This window comes from Nannospalax galili, unplaced genomic scaffold (assembly GCF_000622305.1).
Source record: "Nannospalax galili isolate Female #2095 unplaced genomic scaffold, S.galili_v1.0 scaffold1345, whole genome shotgun sequence".
Taxonomy (NCBI): Eukaryota; Metazoa; Chordata; class Mammalia; order Rodentia; family Spalacidae; genus Nannospalax; species Nannospalax galili.
Window position 1 is genome coordinate 476,732 of NW_008353213.1, and position 21,376 is coordinate 498,107.

Here is a 21,376-nt window from a genome sequence, read left to right on the forward strand (position 1 = left end):
AGGTCTTTATGTAAAACCTTAACAATTCTACATGAATCTATGTGAAGAAAGGAGAGAGAATAGAAAGGGAAAGATGGCAATTATAGGGTGAATACATGCAAAAAGTTGAGCTTCAACTGTGTGTTTTCTGAGGTTAGTACCATTGTATCAGATCCAATTCCATGGTGACTGTAAAAGTATCTTTTGTTGAAAAATAACCTTTGCAGATATAAACTAAGGACATTTATAAGGAGATTTCCCTGATTTAACCAGATGAGCCTTGTATGAAAGTAGAAGCATCCTTATTAAGAGATTTAATACAGATAGAAGAGGGAAAGGCACAAATGGAACTTAGACAGAAAAGACCTAGAAATAAACCATACCTGGTTACAACTACTCTACTTTTTCAAAATGTTGCTCAGCTCTCCCGTGCCACATTTGAAAGGGTAGAGGATTTTTACTTTAATATTTATTTTTAACTTTTCTATGCATTTATTTTACACTCAATTTATTCCCTTGTCATAAGTTTTGTTTCTTCAGTTTCTTCTGGGATATCTTCTTCTTTTGTGCAACCTCATTTTCAGGCTTAGGAACAATTTGTTCCTTTTCAGTGAAGATCATTTCAATGAGGCAGGGGGAGCTCACTTATGAGTTAATCCCTATCTGACCATGAGCTTTGTAATTTCTGTTCACCTGGATATGCTCAATGATTAGAGAGACTACATTTAAACCCATAAATTCAGCATTGCTCTCTGCATTTCTAAGCATGTGCAGCAAAAATTCAGCATTCTTTTTATGTCACTGATCCTGTGTCCAGATCCATTCTTTGTCCTAGGAACACCTACCAACTCCACCATTATACTGGTATAATGGCACACACTGCTTTTTAAAGTGATGACTTTCAGATACTTGATGGCTTTTCAGATATGGGTACCTTTGATGGCCTGGGCAGTTTCACAGGTGTTCACAAGGTGAACATGAAGATTGAAACTTCTTAACTTGCCTGAGTTTTCAGGGTTTTTCTGGTCAAGAGTATAGTAAATCATTTTCACAGGTCACCTCAGGCTGCTTACATGAAGATTATTTATTTTTAAGAGAAACAGATTTATTACAACACAGGATCCAAGAAAGTTTTAGAAAAATATGGAGTACCAAAATATATCTTTGGGTGCTGTGGTGGAACTTAGCTCAGGACTGTCAGACTTTAGATATGTAAATATTCTTTCCATATAGTCACGCTCATCCCATAGAACAATCCCCAACCTGAGAAACAGGAGGGTTTCACCTCAAAATTGAAAAGGCTGTGTGCAGCTCCTATGGCCTCTGCCTCACACTCTGCTGACCCAAATCAGTTCTTTAGTCTCATTCGTAAAACACAACACTCTCCTACCCGCCAGAATGAACCTTTCTTTTCTTCAGATTTCAGAATATAACACGTTGGTTTGCCATAATCCTTGTTCCATTCCTTCTGTTACAATAATTCTTGTCCCCAAAGAGTGTCTGTCTATATTTATGGTTCCCAGGTTCTTGGTGTCTATTCAAATAATTGAAGAAACAAACACAAATAGTGAAATAGCAAAGGCTTTTATACAAGCTAAGCAAAAATATGGACCAGATATACTGTAAGAGAACAGTGTTGCCTAAGGGAAAGGCCTTCATTCTCCCCTGGTTACTTTTCAGGGCTTCCTTCTGCGGCTCTATGGGATGAGGAGTTGGTTGTTGAGATGTGCAGTGTGTGCGATCTTCTGTTTTGATTGATAGGTTTGGTTTACTGCGCATATTCTTTTCCAATATGCATCTAATTTTGATGATATTCCTCGCAAGTCATGCATAGGCAAAAGCTAGTAAATAGGAGCTTTTCCATAAATGTTCATGTTGAAGACACAATTTGCCTTACTGCACATACTGTCAAAATCAGTCTAGGCCAGATTGGCTCATTAACCTTATTTCAGTATATTTCTCATGATACTTTTGACCAAGAAAGAAGTCACTGAATGCTGCTATGGAGCCACAGATTGGAATGACCACATTGCTTTGTTTGGAAAGTGGAATTTATGCATGTAGAGGGAAGTGTGGCTACAGATTGCTATGTATGTCTTATTTTGAGGGGGCAGGGTAGTACATGCACACCTCAAATCGAGCAAGGTCCCAAGATGTCCATCTATCCCTACACTTGCGCAACTCATTCTGGCTCATTCAGTCCCAGTAGTATTCAATTTTGTAAGCCTTTTTTAAATTAGTTTTTTCAGAAATTTATAAAATGCATTTTGATCATATTCACCACACCTCACCAAATGTCTCCCTGGCACACCACCCATTTACTACCCATCCAATATTTGTCTTCCTACTTTTAATTTAAAAAAATTCAGTCCAATTATTGCTGCCTGCATTGTCTTGTTGTGTGGCCTTCCACTGGAGCTTGGTCTACATACAATGAGCTCTTAAATAAAACTGTCTTTCCCTTTTCCAGCAGTTATCAATTGCCAACAACTCTTCAGTTAGGGACTGGACCCTCCTCCCTTCTCCATCATGGGATTTTGTCTGACTTGATCTTGAGCTGGTCTTGTGCATGCTGTCATAATTCCTGTGATTTCATATGTACCTGTGCCCTGCTGTGTCCAGAAAGAAGTTTCTTTCTAGTCACCTACCATCTCTGGCTCTTCCAGTTATCCCATGCCTTCTTTCACAATGATACCTGTTATTTGTGATGACAGTTACAGGCCATGAGTGGCTATTGAAAGAGGGAGACTAAATCTACTCCAGGGACATATCCTTGATAAATTTTCAAGTCTTAAGTGGTCATTATTAACATGTGCATATGGGCATATGAGGTAAGGTTTTGCTGTTATTACCACAGTCAAATACCAGAACTTTCTCAGTCTTCAGCCAGGATATATATATATATATATATATATATATATATATATATATCCTATATATATGGTGTGTGTATGTATGCATTGTTCTGTGTGTGTAACAATGATAGTAGAAGAAGAGATCATGAATTCGAGAAGGGCTGGCGGTGGGACTATTGGAGGAGTTTGAATTGGGAGAGGGAGGGCAGAAATAATATAAATACAATGTGTTCATGTATGATATTCTAATAATTAAATCAGTAAACAGAAGATAAAGAATCCTCCTTTTTTGTTAATAGGGAGAGATCTTACTGCTCTACATTTGTCCAAAATTCATTTTCAGCATACATATCACAGGCAACTTGTTATCCATGCAAAATAACAGTCTGTTCTTTATACCTGATTGTGACAATACACATTTTTGGGCATAGTATTTTAGTTTATTATTAACAGGTATTAACTGTACAGCTTCATGTACAAAACCCTATATAAACCTGCACATTTATGTATATATTATGAGTTGGCCATATCCATTTTCCCTTTAATCTTCCCAGCCCCTTGATGCCTATGGCTTTCTTCCCCTTCAGTAATAATAGTTATTATTTTTTAAATTTTTTAAAGAATTATTGAAATATTGTCATTTCATGCATCTTGCTTTTATTTAGAACCTCTCACCTATGTGCACCCCCCATTCTTCAAAAATAGGGTCTTACTCTTAGGTTCTGGGAGGCAGTCAAAGATTATGGCAATAGCCTGTGTTAGGTTGGGAGTCTCTATACTACCCCAACCCAACAACTCAAAGGGAGGTTTATTCTGTCTGCTACAGCACTTTTTCTATATACGTACTCACTATATAAATTACCTGCAAATTTCATGTTTTCTTCTTTGTTTACCATTGAGTAGAATCTGTTGTGTAAATGTACCACATTTTCCTTATCAATTCATCACTTGAGGAGCAATTAGGTTGTTTCCATTTCTTAGCTATTATCTCTGCAATACGGTAAGTCCTTTGGGTATATAACAAGGACTGGTATGAATATATCATATGATAGATTTGCTTTTAATATTTTAAGACTTCTCCACACTAATCTCCACAGTGGTTGCATTATTTTGCTATCCCAGCAGGAGTGAATAATGGTTCCCCTTTCTCTGCATCCTTGCAAGCATCTAGTGTCATTTGTTCTCTTGAACTTAGTCATTCTGACTGAGGTAACATGAAATATTGAAGTAGTTTTAATTTGCATTTCCTTACTGTATAATGATATAGAATAAGTTTTAACATGCATCTTAACTAATTCTTCTCTTGGAGTTTTGTTTAGATCTGTAACCCATTTTAATTAGGCCATTTTTTTTCTTGATTCTTTGTTTTTTGAAATCTGTGAATTCTGGATATTAAACCTTTGTCTGATATATAGCTCATAAAGACTTTCTTTTACTCTGTGGGCTTTCTCTTTATTCAATTGTTTGCCATACACAAGTTTTTTTAGGTTATTGTGGTCCCATTTGTCAAAAGTTTATCTTAAGTCCTGAGCAATTGATATCTGATTTAGAAGTTCTTTCCCATACCCATATTTGGTAGGGGTCTCCCTATATTTCCTTCTAGTTTCATATTTAATACTTCATGTTGTTTCTAGTTTCATATTGAAGTCTTTGATCCATTTATAGTTGATTTTTGTGGAGGGTAATACAAATTGGTCTAATTTCATTCTTCAAAAATATGGCACCCCAGTTTTCCCAGCTCCAATTTTATTTGAAGATGGTATCTTTTCTACCAGTGTGTGTTCTGGAGTCCTTTGTCAAATAAGAGATGGCTAAAATTACAAGCATTCATGCTTGATCTTTATTTTGTTCCACTGATCTACATCTTTGTTTTTCTGCCATGCCCCATTGTTTTTATGACTTTAGTTCTATCTTGTAGTGTGAGATTTGATATGATAATCTCCTAGAGTTGCAATTTGTGCTCAGGATTGCTTTGGCTATCCAGTGACTTTTGTTATTTTTATATGACTTTTAGGGTTTTTTTTTTCTATTTCTGTGAAGAATGTCATGGGACATTTTATTAAGACTGCATTAAATCTTAAACTTGTTTTGGTCATTTTCACAATATTGTTATTAACAATTCTTGAACATGGAAGGTCTTCCCATCTTGTATTTTACTCAATTTCTTTCTTTAAATATTTAAAGTTTTCATTGCAAAGGTCTTCAATGTCTTTCATAGTTTTATTCATAGATATTTGTTATTTTTTGAAGCTATCGTGAATGGCAGTGCTTCCATGAACTCTTTCTCTGGTTGCTTGCTATTTGTATATACAAAGCCTAATCTTTTTAAAAATATTTTTTAATATTTTTAAATTTAATAACCACATAATTAGAAGAATTTCATTGCAGCTTTAACATATTCAGTAACACATTCCAGAGCAAGGATACATCTCTTTCAAAGGTGGCTGTAAATTTTTTGGTTCACAGTTGAATTAATACAGTCATACAATATTGAACTCAGTATAAACTCTTTTTTAATTGATCTTGTAGCCTGCCACTTTGCTGAAAGTTTCGATTATTTCTAGAATTTTCTAATATAATTTTTGGAATCTCTTATGTACAATATCATATCATCTGCACACAGGGGCAATTTGACCTCTTCCTTTCCAATTAATACTTTTCAATTTCCTTCTCTTGTCTTATTATTCTAGCTAGAGCTTCAAGCACTATATTGAAAAGGAATGGGAAGAGTGGACAGCCTTGGTTGATTCCTCATTTTAATGGGAAACCTTCCAGTATATTTTTTTCTGTTTAGAATTATGCTGGCTGTAGTTTTGGTATATAGCTTTAATTATGTTGAGGAATGTTCTCTGATGTCCAATTACTTTTAGGTCTTTTATTATAAATTCATGTTGGATTTTCTCAAAGGCTTATTCTGAATCAATTAAGATGATCATGTGATTTTTGTCTTTAAATTCATTTATATAATTTATTACATTTATTGATTTACATATATCGAATCATTCCTGCATCTCTGGAATAAAGTGAACTTGATCATGGCGAATCAAGTTTGATGTGTTTCTGTATATAGTTTGTGGGTATTTTCTAGGCATTTGTTTAACAATGTTACAGAAATTTCCTTTCTCAAATTAACATTTCCCTTTCTTTTCTGTTTCAGCAGTAATGAGATCAAAATATAATGGCGGATGATGACAAGGAAACAGAGATTTCTAGGTAGCTGAAAACTTGCTCATATGAACTTACAGCAGTGGTGACAGCATGCATAAGACCCATGCAAACTCAAACATGCAAACTCAAACCAGACAAAATCCCAGCATAGAACTGGAAAAATGGGCAGGAGGTTCCAACATTTGGCTATGGAATTACTGGCAGCTGATTACTACAGGGTGAAGGAAAGTTGGTCTTCTTTAAGGGAGTAACACACTAGATAGGCTGGCCAGGCTCCAGTGGATAAACTTATGCTGAAGGACATCTGGGGACACAAATTTGACTTGATAGGCCTTAACATAAATGATAGAAATGCATGAAATTTCATGGGGGCTTATGGGGGGACCCAGATAAGGAAGGGAATCTAAATATGATTAAGGTGTATGAAATTCACAAAAACTTAATAAGAAGTATATATTGTAAAAAAATAAAAGTGTTGCAGCAGCTCACAGCACAGTGGAGTATTCTTACAAACATGGAATTGACTTAAAGTAACTTCATATACATAAGTAAAAGAAACAAAAGCTAAAATATTACATTCGTATAAATCCTTTAGAAGCAGTGATCTAAGGGAACCATTGGAAGTCATTGATTATAAGAAAATCAATAAGACTATTTCTATTAATTACTCTATTTGGTAGGTTGGAAATCTAAAATAAATGCATGGGGCTAAAAATCAAAGCTGTGTCCCCTTCTGTCTCCTGACATTTTGTCTATTTTTTTCAGTAAAATTTACAATTTTCCTTGCAAAGACGATTTCAGGGGACTTAAAATTATGACACTACTCAGAATTAGACCTCTCATCGGTATTAACTGCAAGGCCCCTCAATATTTTATCCTTTTCTGGGGGTTGGGATCAGTATCTCAGCTGTCTATTCTATCCATCTTGATGATATTTTAAGGACTTTTGTCATTTTAGTCTCTCAACACTCCACGCATACCTTGTACACCATGTGGTAAACTTTTTCTAAATCTTTTGTTTTTTGATGTACTTCTGTGATCCAGACTGATATGAAGGATCAATAACTTTGATTTATGACAGGATCATATGCTTTAGTGAAAGATAATTTGAGGAAAACATTCCTCCGAATACCAAGGAATAAGGAACACCATCCTGTGTGTTTCATTTCCAGTGACTTTGCCAGACTTATAGGTGTGATGTCTTTGGGTTTTCACCATGTTATGACTTTAAAACTCTGCAGTATGTTAATGAGTAAGCTCTGTTCATGCTGTAAGAATACACAATCCAGTAGATCCATCAGCTCTGTAACTATGACTTCATGATGAAAGGAAAGCAGCCATGACATCTTGAAACAGGGAAGATTGTTAGCAGTCATAGTTCTGGGACAGGCTTTTCTCCCTGTGCTGGAGACAATGAATATTCAGGATTTCCAGTCACCCCTGGCTGATTTGGGTGTCAAGTATTACTAGACTACTCTCATAAAAGTGGTCAGAAGGTCAGAAAGGGCTTCGGATTCCCCTGGAACTGGAGTTAAGGATGGTTCGTAGCTGCCATGTGGGTGCTGGGGATCAAACCCGGGTCCTCTGCAAGAGCAGTCAGTTCTCTTAACTGCTGAGCCATCTCTAGCCCCTCCACAGCATTGCACAACACAGGCGCATTCACATACATGCAGGCAATACACTCATACACATAAAATAAATAAAATATTTTTTTAAAAAAGTGGTCAGGGAACTGGATATATCCCTGGGCCATAAACTTAGAAACTTATAACTCCTGTTCCTAGTGAATGCATGACTGTATATAGGTATATATTAATCATGCCACCTGCCGGGTATATTTTTAAAATGACAGCAGGTCTGGGAAGTTTAAACTGGATGCTGGAAGAAACCCAACATACAAGATGATTAGTGTAAAATCCTAGTGTGTTTGGGAAAAACTCATGAAAATCCAAAATTTGGAATATCCCTCACTCTGAGTGATCATCAACATAAGGAAAATTTGGATATATACCTTCACATGTATACCCCAAATGCCAATTCTTGCTATATTAAAAGCAAGGAAACATTGATAAGAAATGTTAAACACAGTTGAACAGTGTGGAAAGTATGAATTCCTATGAACACATTCACATTCTGTCTATACTGACAGATATCTCTTTTTTACAGTGGAGTTAAATCCAGCTAAAACCATGTATATCAGCAATATTTGAGTAAAAAATGCATTTAATATAAAAAATCTACCAAACAAGCTAACCTTCAGTATACTCAAAGACTTAGATTTGGATAAAAGTAGGTCAAAGTCATGTATTGTATAGCCAGTTAATATCAAACTACTGAATATTTTGTGTAGTTTATTAAGCATGATGCACTGTGAATACTTGGTATTTCTTTTTATGATAATGTGGCTGTTTATTAGTTGTGAACTGCTCTCACCACTCAGTATCAAGAGAAAATATTAGTACCACAATTCACAATGCAGAGAAAGGTGAACATTTACAATACCCTAACTTTGGTTAGTGGGACAGAGCAAGCAGAAATAAAGGATACAGATTACTCACAGGACATGTCCTGACAACCATTATAAATCATGTGGACCATGACTTTGTTTTGCACTTCAGCTTCACACCAAGTACATGTGGGAATTTTACAAAAAGAGGAATCTCTGTGACTGCAGTAATATTAAACTGGGTCAAATTCAAGGAGCTTATGAACTTTGTTGAAGTTTCTGGAATTGTGGAATGGGGGCAAGGAAACACATACCGAATCTGTAGACATCACAATAGCATGCTACCCATAGACACAAGATAGGTGCCATCCTTCAGCCTACAGAGAGAACCGTTCTTTGCTGGGAAATCTACACTGCTCTAGTGGGAATGAAGACCCTTGGAGACACTGGTCTTGGCTGACTAGTCAAGATGAACCACTTCTGCAGCGGTGTCCAGCTCTGCTGATCCACTCCTGATTTGCATGTGGCCAGACGACAGCCCACTGCTCTGAGTATTTCTAAAAAGCCTGGTCACACCTTGTACAGGAGTCAGTCCCAGTCAGTACACAACATGAAGATCATGACAGTACTCATTCAATTCATTGGGCTTTTAATGTTCTGGCTTCAAGGTAAGAAGGGCTAACCTTGGAAATTTTCTCAAATTGTAGTTGTAAATGGATGACTTTCTGATGGAAATTTTGCCATTGTTTTATAATTGTATGTATTTTGTTTTTAATTTCCCAATCTCAGGTGCCAGATGTGCCACCCAGTTGAACCAATCTCCATCCTTCCTGTCTCCATCTCTAGGAGACAGAATCATGATCACTTGCCGGGCTAGTCAGAACATTAATGGTAACTTACAATGGTACCAGCAGAAACTAGGGAAAGCTCCTAAGCTCCTGATCTATGATGCATCCACTTTGCAATCAGGAATTGCATCGAGGTTCAGTTGCAGTGAGTCTGGGACAGATTATTCCCTCACCATCAGAGAGTGCAGTCTGAAGGTGCTGCAACTTATAACTGTCAGCAAGATTATATTCCTTGTACAGTGATTCGAGTCACAACAAAAACCACCCAGAGAGCAGAAATGTGAGACTGGGCTACCCTAACTGCTCTTCCAGGTGCTTATTCCTGATGACCAGCCAAATTTTAAGTTTGGTTGGAATGTTTTGATAAAGGGCCCTGGAAGACTGCTATACACCTGACTCTCTTCTTCCTTAGCCCAGGTGTACCAACATGACAATGCCTTGGATGATATTTTAAGAACAGAGGTTTTTACACCAGAGGGATCTGAATGGCAGCATCATTTGTGATGCATGAAACAAAGTAGAAGTCATTGTAGATATTCATGTAGGGACTCTTTCATTACAGGAATATTCTAGAAAATAATAACAGTAAATTGACTTGGGTGCTCTGTCAAAAAGTTGGTACCTGAAACACAGCATTCTCTGGTATTCCTCTAGAACACAGTTTCTTATCCCAACTGAGTTCCTAACCACATTCTCATCAGACCTGCTTAGACAACTTATTGCCCCAGAGTGTTGGTAATCAACATTACAGTATGTTAACTATTGCTGAATTTTCTGAATATTGATAGGAGGAGATTGATAGAAACCAGAAGTTCCCTGAGACAAATGCCTCCGCCCTACCCCCACTGTTAATAGTTGCTTACTTTCTCAGGCCTGATAGAATGCCACAGTTGCATTAAGTCAGACAACCTACTCCTCTTGCCAGGATGTCTCTCTGCTGTCTTTGTGCCTCAGTTACCAGCTCACTATTCAGCTAGCCACCCCAGCTGGACACAGCTTCTATGTTCTGTAAATCCAGAAAAAGGGCCCAAGGACACCTCAACCCAGATTTCACAGCTGTGTGTGTGTATTTGTGTGTGTGTGTGTGTGTGTGTGTGTGTGTGTGGTATGTGTGTGTATTGTCTTTATTTTCTAGCCATCTATAATTCTGTCCCACTCCCTCACACCTTTGCACAGCTTGCTTGTCTGTGAAAAAGCTGAGTCACCTTTGCTGAACTGAGAATGAATCCTGTTCAGTCTGCTGAAGGTCTGGTTCTGGTCTTTTATCTAAACTTTATTCTTTCTCTGTCTTTATAAATCCATCAGAGATGACTTCATAATATGCATGTGTGTTCATTTGAATTTTACCAGCAAATTTCATATCTCAATAGTAAATCATTATAGACAGGATGCATACTTAGGAAGTGAAGTGATTTGTGTTAATAATGAGGGGAGAAGAGAGTAGAAGGGTGGAATGGAAGGATAGAAGAAGTTAGATGATATAGAGAAAGAAAAAGGAAGAAAGAAAGAAAGAAAAAGAAAGAAAGAAAGAAAGAAAGAAAAAGAAAGAAAGAAAAAGAAAGAAGGAAAAAGGGATAGAAACATTGCATATACATAGTGTGTGCACAGGTTTGACTTGGGGTTGCTTAGGTGGCTCAATGGTAAGAGTGCTTGTTTACTGTGTAAGCTTGAGGACCTGAGTTCAAATCCCCAAGCACCCATGTAAAAATTCAGGCATGGCAGTGTGTCTTTGTAACCTCTTCACTGGTGGGCAGAGATCCACCGATTAGGTGGATTAGGAGAGCTTCATGGCACCAGCCTACGTGAAATCCAGGGTTTCTGGTTCAGTGAGAGACCCTAGGAATAAAGTGGGGAATGATAAAGGACACCAAAAACCTGCTCTGGTCTCAGCATGAGCATGCATGGATGTGAACCTTCACATGCATACACCACACATTACACATGCACACCACACACACACACACACACACACACACACACACAGACACACATACACACACACACACACAGTAGAAGAAGAAAAAGAGTTTGACTTTATTTACTGGACTGAGTTTGGTAACATTGCATCATGTTTTATTTGATGGAGCCAAATTAAACAAATGGTATCTACATGCAATCACAAACATTCTTATAAAGAAATTTAATAGCAGACAAGACAAGAAAGCCATGTGAGCACAGAAAACACCAATGAAGCAATGTGACCCCAAAAAGGAAGTGCTGAAGCCGAGACAAGAGGTAGTTTCACTTACAACCTCTGGAGGGAGCTCCAACCATGTGCAACCTTATGTTGAGTCATTGATCCACTGTTCTGACATTTAGAACTCTGAGAAATTACATAAACCCTTCTGTTAAACCACTGTTTTGTTTGTTTTTGTGGGTTACCAAGAGCCCTTGGAGACCAACACAAATTTGGATGAGAGAACAAAACCGGCCTAGTTGGTTTAGTAGCCTTTTTTCACTCTCCAGTGCTAAATTTGAAGCAGTACAAGATTTTTATCTAGTAGAGAAAACATATGGATATTGTAGAATACATATTAATGACTTTCAGTTGAAGATATAGCTGGTAATATCTATGTAACATCTTTATTACAATAAATTCAAAGATATATAAACAAAAACCGTCCTGTTTTCTATAAAAACAGACACGCTTCCTAGCAGTCTTCTTAACCAGATCTCTGCTCCAAGTCTTAGAGGACTTTCTGAAGTCCAAAACGTGTTTGTATAAAATCACGTGGTCAATGGTACTGAGTCTGGACTTGTACTCAGGTGGGTCAGACCTAATTCTATCCTTTCCATATAGCCTCCCTCATCTGAGCGAATGGCCCACAGCCTACAGAATGAGAGGATGTACAAGTTGAGATTGAGCAGATGAAGTTCAAACCCCTGCTGTTTCAGCCCCGCGATGAGCTGGCCCTAATCAGTCATTCTGTACTTTTATCTAGTAAACATAAATCTTAAATTTTCCTAAACTGAAGCTAAGTTTTTTGTTGTTGTTGTTGTTGTTTTATTTTTTGTTTTCAGATTTAGGTAGTGGCAAATCCTTTACTGCCGTGATCTGTCCTTCATTTCTGTCCTTTCCCATCACTCTGGCTTCTGTTCTCGGTAATATTTTATTTTCTGTTTAGCTTGTCACCAAAATAAGGAAACAAATGAATACTTCAAGAGTAAAACCCTCCTCTTTGTGTCCCCTCAAATGCTATGGTAATGACATCAAAATTCTGATATGCCCAGACTGTGTATTAACCAAATTGTGTCAGGAAAAAAAACAAAACCCACAAATTACTTAGAAAAACTTAGATTCTAGCTTTTATGATGGTAAAATTTTCCATATCTCTCGTCAAAATATATTATGTGATAAGGTAGAACTGTTTGGGAGAAGAAGAAATCAAACTTTCTGGGAAGTAAAAGACACTTTTCCCTTGTGTAACCTCCATGTTCCGGCTGGAAGTAATCCCTGCAACATCAATGACTCCAAACAAAATAACTTGATTATTTCAATGATCTGGATGTCAGATTTCTGGCTTCACTAAAATCAGAGTCAAAAGGCTGTGTGAGAGATACAGGTGAGAAAACCTGATTCCTGCCTTGCCAGCTCCCAGGTGCCCACACATTCTTTACTGCATGGCCTCTTCCTTTCTTCACTCCAAAATCCCCTGTATCATTAGGGACCCTCTTTAATTATGACTGGTCTCCCCTATTATATGGACTCTTGGGATTACAATGGTTTTAGCATTATATTTAATATGATCTCTGGATATCAAAATTCTTAACTCTGTCCTAAGTCTCAAGTTTCAATTGCCCTAAAACATTCATAGGACCCTAAGGAAAAGATACAGCTAGCTTTTGGGAGTGAGACATCATTCATGTACCAACCCTTTGATCCTTCTAGCTATACTGCCATCCTATAAACAAAATATCAAGAGGCATATTTAGAAAAAAAATAATTCAGCACTTTCTCTACAGACTAAGGACAGGGAGACCCTTATTCTTTTTTGTCTAATGGAGACATCATGGTGCAGATGTACTTGGTAAAGACTCCTGTGATTTTGTGTCTCAGAAAAAAATGTATTTACAAGTAAGAGAGAATTATAGATGGAAATTAAACATTTCTTGAATTTTATTTCTCAGACAAAATCATGCATCAGTGTTAGATCCTTAGTACACTGATTTATCTGTAAGGCTCCACTTCACATTTCATAAAAACTTTATTAATTTTCATAGCTATAAAAATGGAAATATTAGCATGAATTCAGACCAAAAATGTCCTCTGAGAATAAGTTTTACCCAGTGTGTTACTTTGAGAACCCCAGATACATTACTTTCTCTGCAAGCAGTGGATCTGAAGATGGTTCGCATTTTGCACTTTCTGTTGACCTTTATTTTTTGAATTAGCATAAAAAGTGAAGGGTTTCATTATGGCATTTTCATATAGACTTTGCTTTGTTACGCTCTTCTTTCAAGCAAGTCTGTCTGTCTCCCTCCTTCTGGTCCTCTAGTTGCCTTTATAAAGTTTCATTAATTATATTGGCACCTATGTTTTTCCTTTCTCTCCCTTAAAACTACTATTTTCCCCTTTCCTATTTCATTACCTAACCCTACATGAGCATATATGTGCATAAATGAAAGTTAAATCTAAAATCTGCATATGAGGCCAAGTGTGCATCATTTGTCTTTCTGAGTCTTGGACATTTTGCTTAACATAATAATTCTAAGTCCATTCCTTTTTATTACAATGTCATGATTTGATATTTTATTGATGAATGAAATTCAATCATATAAAAGTATCATATTTTTCTTATCCATTCATCTAAACTGAAACAATTTCAAATCAGAATATCATAAGTATAGCACGAAACATTCCACCCCTCCAATGGAGAAATTTGAGAAGATTTGAAGCTGCAATAGCTGAATCTGTTACTTGATGAATGGATAATGAAAATGGGGTACATTTACACAGTGGAATAGTATTCATCTGTTAAGTAATGCAGAATTATGGGACTCACAGAGAAATGGTTGGAGCTGGAAACAATCATTCTGAATGATGTAACCCAGACCCAGAAAGTTAAATGCCTCATAATTTCTTTCACATGTAGATGTTAAGCTTGAATCTTTTGATATGTGTGTTTCATTTGAAAAACAAAAAATAGTGAGGGGATATAGGCAGTGTTTTCAAGGGACTGTAGATACAATGCAGTGAAATAAAGGGAGAAAAGAGAATAATGGAGCAGTGAGGGTTAAATGGGGTGGAGTATGGGGATGGATAGCGAAAAATAAAATTAACTTGAAAAAGTCATATGGAAACCTGCTACTTAGTAGTTTCCTAATACACACACATACACACACACACACACACACACACACACACACGCACACAGAATGCTTTTCCATTTGTTGGTGCACAACTTCATGCAAAAGTTGCTTCAAATAATTTTGCTTTTTTCCCTATTAATCTGTGACACATCAGTGTAACTTGCTGACTTACAGGTAAAGCATGGACGTCTTTTCCAGTACATTCTGGAATACTAATTGGGAAAATGTTGATACTTGCAGTAATGATTCTACTGATCAATTTCCTGTTCATTCTAAAAACATCTATTTTGGTAATTTCTTTTTATTTTATTTTGTTTATTATTTTTATTTTATGTGCATGAGTGTATTGCCTGCATATGTGTAAGTGCATACATGTTGTGCAGTGCCCCTGGAGATCAGAAGGTATCAGATCCCCTGGAACTGGAGTTATGAAGGGTTGTTAGCCGCTACGTGGGTGGTAGGGATAGACAGCGGGTCCTCTGCAAGAGCAGTCAGTGCTCTTCACTGCTGAGCCGTCTCTCCAGCCCAGGTATTTCTTTTTCTCTTTCATTCTCTTCCTTCCTTCCTCCTTTCCTTCATTCGTTCCTTCCTTTGTTCTTTCCTTTCTTCCTCTCTCCTTTCACTATTTCCTTCTTACTCTTTCACTATTTCATACACATAAACAAGATACTGTAATGCTACCAACCCCCCATTTCCTTCTGGTGGCCCCTTGCCTTTTCTTTCTGAACCTCTTCTTCCTCCCAACTTGACCCCTAGTGACCATACCATTGAAGAAAATGGCATTTTCTCCCTCAGCATCCATTAACAGTCAATAGATCTTCAAGAAAGGATGACACCTCATGGGCACATCTATCAGGGACCTAGTATCTTTCTGTGATGATCTGAAAACATGATGAATGAAGAGCCATACCGTGAGATTTAAATTTAAAGTAAAAAAAAAAAAAAGATTAACCATTGACATCTGGACACAGACATGGATACAAAGCAACATTTGAGAATTACCATGTAAAGTGCTCCAGGCGAATGAGAGCATTGGAACACTATTCTTGTGCATAATGGAGAAGTTTGAGAGTCATAGAGTAAGTGAGTCAGTACCATTAGTGCCATGTGTCACTCTAAGATATCCAACATACAAGACCCTTCAGTGTCCATGGTCAACATGGTTACTTTTGCTTCCAGACCTCCATATTCTTCCGGCTTTTCTGACATTTGGTGATATCTTGAATGGTTCACTGGTCAGAGTATGACTAGTTGTAAGAACTTTACAACTTCAAGAATAATCTTGGATTAATATAAGCATGACCCTTAGACCCATCCAGTACCCACTGAACCCATTTTATTAATAAGGACATAGGTAAAGAAGCGTATATGCTCTAAGTTAAAGTCTCTGCTACCATATACCCTAAGGGTAACATGCAGTTCTTCTGCACCTGGCCCTCAGGGGAGAAGGTTAGGGAGGTAAATGCTGGAGAGAGGCCAGATCATACACACTATGAGAAATATCTAGAATATGGATAAGAATGTGGATATTTAATTGAACTGCTTAAATCTTACATTGATACCCTCACACGTGGATCCTAGCACGAAATCCTGATAAGTGAGTATGTACCCAGACATAACTACAGGAACCAGGATAATGGAAAGGAACCAGGGAGGTAAAAGAAAAGAAAGAATCTCAAAGAGAAGAACAGTAGGAAACAGGCCTTAATAAGGGAGATATGAATAAAGATTGGGTTAGTTATCTGGGCTAACTATATGGCCTTAAACACCCAAAAGGAAAGCATAACCAAAGATTAAAGGGGCCAATATAATTTTTTAATTATAGGTAAAGGCAACATAACAAGAAACAATGCCAGATAGGAGATACCTTCTTTTGGGTGGCCCAAGAGACTCCCAGAGAGTAACCCAGCATAGAACTGGGAAAATGAAAAGCAGACCCCAATCTATCTAAAGGAATATTGACAACTGATTGCTGCTAGATGAGGAAAAGCTGACCTTTCTAAAACAAAGACCTCTAGGTAGGCTGACTAGATTCACCAGATGGACAAGTACTGTGGAATGGCTTGGGGTGCCGACCATACAGTGGACAGTAGCAGGGATGACAGAGTATAATGGTTCTAGTGGGCAGGAGGGAGGCTAGAGGAGGGTGCCATCTGGAAAGTGAGTATATAGATGAATAAATTTGCTTGAAATGTTCTGTGTGATATACACAAAAAATATCAATAAATTTAAAAAAAATGAGTTTTATTTGAGGAGGAAGTATAAAAATTTACATCATGTTAATTAGTAGAGGTGATAAACATTACCATTGAAATCTACTGGATGACTTTATATCCACACACAGGTGCCAAGGATCCAAGTGCAACCGATCATGACTAGTAATAATCAGATACGTACAGATTAGAGACCCATATGCCAACTTCTAAGTGTTATTAGCAAAAACAATGAGTCTTTCTGTAAGAAACAGTATATTTTAAAATGAAATGGAGACCTTTTTTAAAGGTTAAAAATTCATTTATGTTTTACAGGGTTTATACTGAGCTCAATATTGTATAACTGTATTAACTCAACTGTGAACCTAAAAATTTTATAATCACTTTTGAAAGAGATGTATCTTTGCTCTCGAAATTGTTATCAAGTATGTTAAAGTTGTAATGAAATTCTTCTTTTAAAAAATAAAAAATTTTTTTAAAAATTTTAAAAAAGGTAAAAAGAAAAAATATATAAAGAAACCAAAAAAAAAAAAAATCTTACATTGATAGCTTGTTCCCCAGTGATCGGTCATGTTCATTAATAGGGGAAGGATTGAAAGCTGAACTTTCAGCATATGTACTCTGACACTTAATGACACTAGCATTTTACTCATACATGACTCCTGGAGGTTAGACCAGGGTATTGCATCCCATGCACAAAATCCCAAACCGAACTAACAAAAGCAACAACAAAACCCTACACCAGCTAACATCAGTTCTGGGGTCTAAAGTCAGAAGACTGCAGCTGCTCTGCTGAGGTCAGATTTCAGGAATATGTGGCTTCCAACTGAAAGTATGTAAGTATTATCCATGTGACAGTAGCACATTGAGTCTCATTCTTTACTGTGCTGCTGACTTGCTGATTTCAACTAGCCCTCTCTTGTGTCTCCTTTAGATCAGCTAAGCTGAGGAAGGTAGCTCCTGCTGGTTTGGCTTCCAGGTAAGGAAGAAGAACAGTGGGAATTTGTTTAGCACATTATGGTCAGTGCTGCATGTACTGTGGTAAAGATGGGAGTTATACAAAGGGAGATGTAACCACAGTGTGTCTATAGAGTGTCCTTACATAGGAAACCAGGTGTTTTTGATTCAGTGTCAGTGACTAAGAAGAATGGAGAGGAAAGTATCTAGATGAGTAGTGAACTCTTTTGCAGAATTCAGATACAGGTAGGGTGCTAAATACACTCATGCAAGACCACAAAGGTAACCATGACCAGAGAGAGGTGTTAGAATGGAACAGTTATGTGAACTATGCCCAGCCCAGTGCTATGCATCTGCGATGCTGATTTGCATCTGCCCAGAGCCCAGCCCACTGATATGAAGACTTAATATGCTGGTCACATCTATTCAACACCCATTCCCCTTCAGGACACAGCATAGACATGAAGACCTCCATCCAATATATGGGGCTCCTGCTCCTCTGGCTTGATGGTAAGAAGGATAACAATCTATACAAAGCATACTGATAGGTGATTTCTGGTTTTAAGGGTAGTCCTTTTCTAGCACAATTAATCATGTGATAATATGTTTTTAATTTTCCAATGTCAGGTGCCAAATGTGACATCCTGATGTCCCAGTCTCCGTCCTCGCTCTCTGCATCTCTAGGAGAAACAGTTGTCATCACTTGTCAGGCAAGTCAGGACATTAGCAAGTACTTATCTTGGTATCAGCAGAAACCAGGTAAAGCTCCTAAGCGCCTAATCTACTATGCATCAAATTTGGAAAATGGTGTCCCATCAAGATTCAGTGGAAGTGGATCTGGTACACAGTATTCTCTCACAATCAGCAGCCTACAGTCTGAAGATATGGGAACTTATTTTTGTCTACAGTATGATAAACTTCTTCCCACAGTGATATAACTCATAACACAAACCTCACAGAGCAGCAGAAGTGAGAGTCTGGCTGTGCAGGTTGCTCAGCCTAATGGCTCCATCTGTTGAGAATGTTTCTATTTGCCAGGATTTGCAAGTCCTTGGGAGGTTTTGAAAGGAAAATGACATAGAAATTCCTTGTATTGTAAATATCTATCTTCCCAAAAGCTTAGCAACAAAAAATTATAAAGATTCTCATGATCAAAATAAAAGAAATTATTTTTACAAGAGTTGTTGAATCATACAGCGTCAGTTGGGAATTACACAGTATCAAAGTTCCTCTCCCTTGACGAACACACACCAAGCTATAATGGTCTGTATAGACTTATTATCTAACTACAGCTGTCAAAATGTTGAGGATCTTGCATCAGAAAAAATTGTTAGGAGGAACAAATTAGTCATAAAACTATCTCAGAGTAACTTCTAACGAAGGGTATGCTGCTTGATAATGTGATGCAGAGATATGTCCAGAAAACAAAAAGGTAGTGTGTGTATGTGTGTGTGTGTGTTCATGCTGATGCTCTATAAAGCCCGTACCACCTCATCAAGTGAACCCCCAACTTCACTTCTTTCAAATACATGCCTGAAAATATCAATAATTATTTACTATTTATCTTATTTGTTACTTCTTGGAAGTACTCTATAAGAAATGAAAAAAAGAAAATAAGTTCTGTAAAATATGCTTTTAGATACTATGAAAATCATGGGAAATTGAAGTCTAATTAGTGTCATCTTTATGACCCTATATCTCACAGTGTTTACAGTTATATATCTGCCCCAGAATCCAATTGATGAGCACACCTGCTGGTAATATCTGTGAAACTAGAAGTAAAGTAACAAAATATCCTAAACTTACAGATGAAGCAGAAAAAAGAAGAAATTTTGTCTAAAAATAGTACATATCAACTGCCTGTTTGAATGTGATGTGCTACCTTGGAATTGAACAAGAAGAACTCTAATACTGAGAAAATTAATTTTTGATGCTTAATTCATTAATTTTTTATTTTTATATGTATGCATGTTTTGCTTACACGTGTATAAGTGTACCACATTTATGCAATACCTTCAGAGGACAGAACAGGACATTAGATCCCTTGGAATTGGTGTTACAGACAGTTGTTAGCCACCATGTGGGTTCTGGAAACTGGGCACCTTGGACCTCTGCAAGAGCAGCCAGGGCTCTTAATTGCTGAGCCATCTCTCTAGCCCTGATTTTCTGGTGTTTAGTGTTCCCAGGCTGGCATACCTTCTTAAGGCAGCATAGCAAATAGGACACTGACAAAAAATGCATGTGGTAAGCATAATCATGGGGACAAAACCAGGCCAAGTCCTATGTAGCACCTGGTATTTACTCATCATAAGACAAAATCTTGAAATTCAAGGACTACTTAACTGTTCTAGATTGAACCAAACCAATAAACACTGATAAACATTAAATGCAGTTAATGAAGCTAATGAAAATAGGACCATTTGTTACAAAAGAAACAAAGGTATATCAATAAAACTTAAACTGGAGCTGCAACCTGGATAGAATAGTATAGGATGATTTAGTAAGGCTGATTCCTGATTTGATGGGCAAGTTGATATTCTGTAAGAAAAAGTCATTAAAGTAAATATTGATGAAGTCTTAGGAGGAGATGGGGCCAAGATGTTTTCATATTACTTTTGAATGGGTCTAGGGAGAAAGAACTTGATATTCTCAAATTCATGTGTATATGAAATTTTTCAGGGTTTTTTTTTCTGTCTTTTCAAGACAGGGTCTCTCTTATAGTCCCAGATGGCCTGGAACTCATTATGTAGATGTGGCTGGACTTCAACTCAGGAGACCCCTTTGCCTCTGCCTCCCAGTGCTGGGATTAAAGGTGTGTGTCACCACACCTGGCCCAATTCAGTTTTTTATTATTGCTTCAAAATTTTTGTGCACTTCATACAAAACGTCTTAATCATCTTTATAGCCCCTCCCAAGTCTGCCCCCCACACTATATTTTATGTATTCTGTCATTTGTGTTAAGACCTATAAAGTCAATTTTGTGTACCAAGATGTCCCTGAATGCAAGCTCACGCACTGGAGTCTAGTCAGCCTATGTAGAGTCTCCTTTAAAGAAGATCAACTCTCCTTCACCCAGTAGTAATCAGTTACCAATAGTTCCTCAGTTTTGGTTGGGGCCTGCTGCCAATTTCCCCAATTCTATTCTGGGTTTTTGCCTGATTGAGTGACCATAGGTCTTGCGCATGCTGACACTGTTGATGTAGGCTCATATGAGCAGAGTCCCAGGAGCCTGTAAAACTCTGTATCAATCATGTGCCAGATCTGGCTCTTTCCATCCCTTCTTCCTCAATAACATAGGCTATTTATAGCCATAGGTCTTTACTACCTCCCAGAACTTGAAGATAAGACCCTATTGCTGAAGACAGAATAAATTTGGACATAGGACTTGAAGCAATGAAGTTGGAACTGACCTGGAAGCCATCTCCCTTAAGACTAGCTCTCATAGTTTTGGAGGATACTATATAGCTGCTAACAGAAAATAATGAATCAATGTTTCAACCCCAGCTGTAAGGCCAAAATTTTCAATTTTTTAATACTTACCCATATCTGTTTCCATATAGGAACACACACACATAGACACAGACACACACACACACACAC

At 37.4% G+C, this 21,376-nt stretch overlaps 1 gene segment (V, D, J or C); it reads left to right on the plus strand.

Moving 5' to 3' along the window:
- The first annotated feature begins 18,222 nt into the window (after positions 1-18,222).
- On the plus strand, positions 18,223-18,714 carry LOC103747919. The segment is given in 2 exon segments: positions 18,223-18,286; positions 18,404-18,714. Coding segments are annotated over 2 exon segments (360 nt in total).
- Positions 18,715-21,376: the final 2,662 nt, after the last annotated feature.